We start from the raw sequence: 1,234 nt of genomic DNA on the forward strand, positions 1-1,234 counted from the left end.
CCTCAACTGCAACGATTGCAACCTCTTCAAAGCTAAGCGCCTTGCTCTGGCTGGCTTCGATCGCGACCGCACGCCCCGCATGCCTGGTGAACTGGTCGCTTCTGACATGTTTGGCCCGCTTCGCTCCCCTAGTATCAAAGGAGCGAGGTACATCATTGCCTATCGAGATGTGGCGACGGGCTTTCTCTGGCTCGACCCTGTCTGTCGCAAGGACGATCTGGCTGAGAGCTTTGCTCGCCTGATTCGCGACTCGCCCATCCCCATTCGCATTGATGAAGCCGACATGCAGAAGCGCACCATCATCCAGAGCGACAATGACGGGCCCTACCACTCCTTGGCCTTTCGCGAACAGCTGCGCCACTTCAACTGTCTTTTTCTTTCTGAAATCTTGGCGTGAACCACGTTGTCCTTGGGCCTGATCTGCAATAAATAAATTAGGTGTTTGAACCTCAGAGCTGGAAGCAAAGCTGTGCAACCCCGACATCAAAATCACGACGGCACGCAAAACAACACAAGAGAACAAGGTACATTCATTGGCTTCTATCATGCCAAGAGGTACAAGCGCGAAGAATCACGCACATAGAAACAAAAATCGTACAAAACTACCAAGTATAACCAGAGAGTTTTTTTCTGACATCTTGGCGTGAACCACGTTGTCAGACAAAATCTGCAACCCCGCTCTTTGCGGCCCGCGTTTTGGCGGCGCCCTCGCTCCCACCGTGTCCGCTCGCTTGCTCGCTTGCTTGCCCCGCGGACATGGCCACTGAGTCCGGCGGCGAGGATTCTTGGACCCAGGTCCGCGGTGCTAAACGCCCGAGTGCCGAGTCACCTCCAAGCAACACCACCACCTCGCCTTCCCAAACTCGTCGTTCTGCAAAACACACAAAACATGGCAGCGCTCGCCACGACCGTAACCATGTTTTCCCTGACCCCATGACCACCCCGCTTCGCCCTCACGCCCGCCACTCTGTCCCTACCGCCCGTGCCTCGTCTCATGTGCCCTCGACGTCCCCCGCTGCCGGTGCGACCGAGTCTTCGGCACGTGCCGTCGTGCCCGCGGCCGAGCCAGTGACCAAGACGTCAAACGGCGGCGGGGAGCAACATCCCATCATCGGAAACACTTCCAATGCTTCTCCCCGCACCCCTCGCACGCCATCCAGCCCTCGCTCCTTTGCTCAAGTTGCTGCGGCAATGCCTGCCGCCGCCACTGCCACATCTTCGGCCCCTATGACCG

The 1,234-nt window shown here is 57.7% G+C and overlaps 1 protein-coding gene across 1 annotated transcript; it reads left to right on the forward strand.

The window, feature by feature from the left end:
- Positions 1–79: 79 nt before the first annotated feature.
- On the forward strand, positions 80–397 carry MONBRDRAFT_13242 (uncharacterized protein; the record flags this gene model as incomplete). The annotated part of the gene is made up of 1 exon (XM_001751137.1): positions 80–397. One exon carries the CDS (start codon positions 80–82, stop codon positions 395–397), a length of 318 nt encoding a protein of 105 aa, XP_001751189.1.
- Positions 398–1,234: the final 837 nt, after the last annotated feature.

Source organism: Monosiga brevicollis, genomic scaffold (assembly GCF_000002865.3).
Source record: "Monosiga brevicollis MX1 MONBRscaffold_447 genomic scaffold, whole genome shotgun sequence".
Taxonomy (NCBI): domain Eukaryota; class Choanoflagellata; order Craspedida; family Salpingoecidae; genus Monosiga; species Monosiga brevicollis.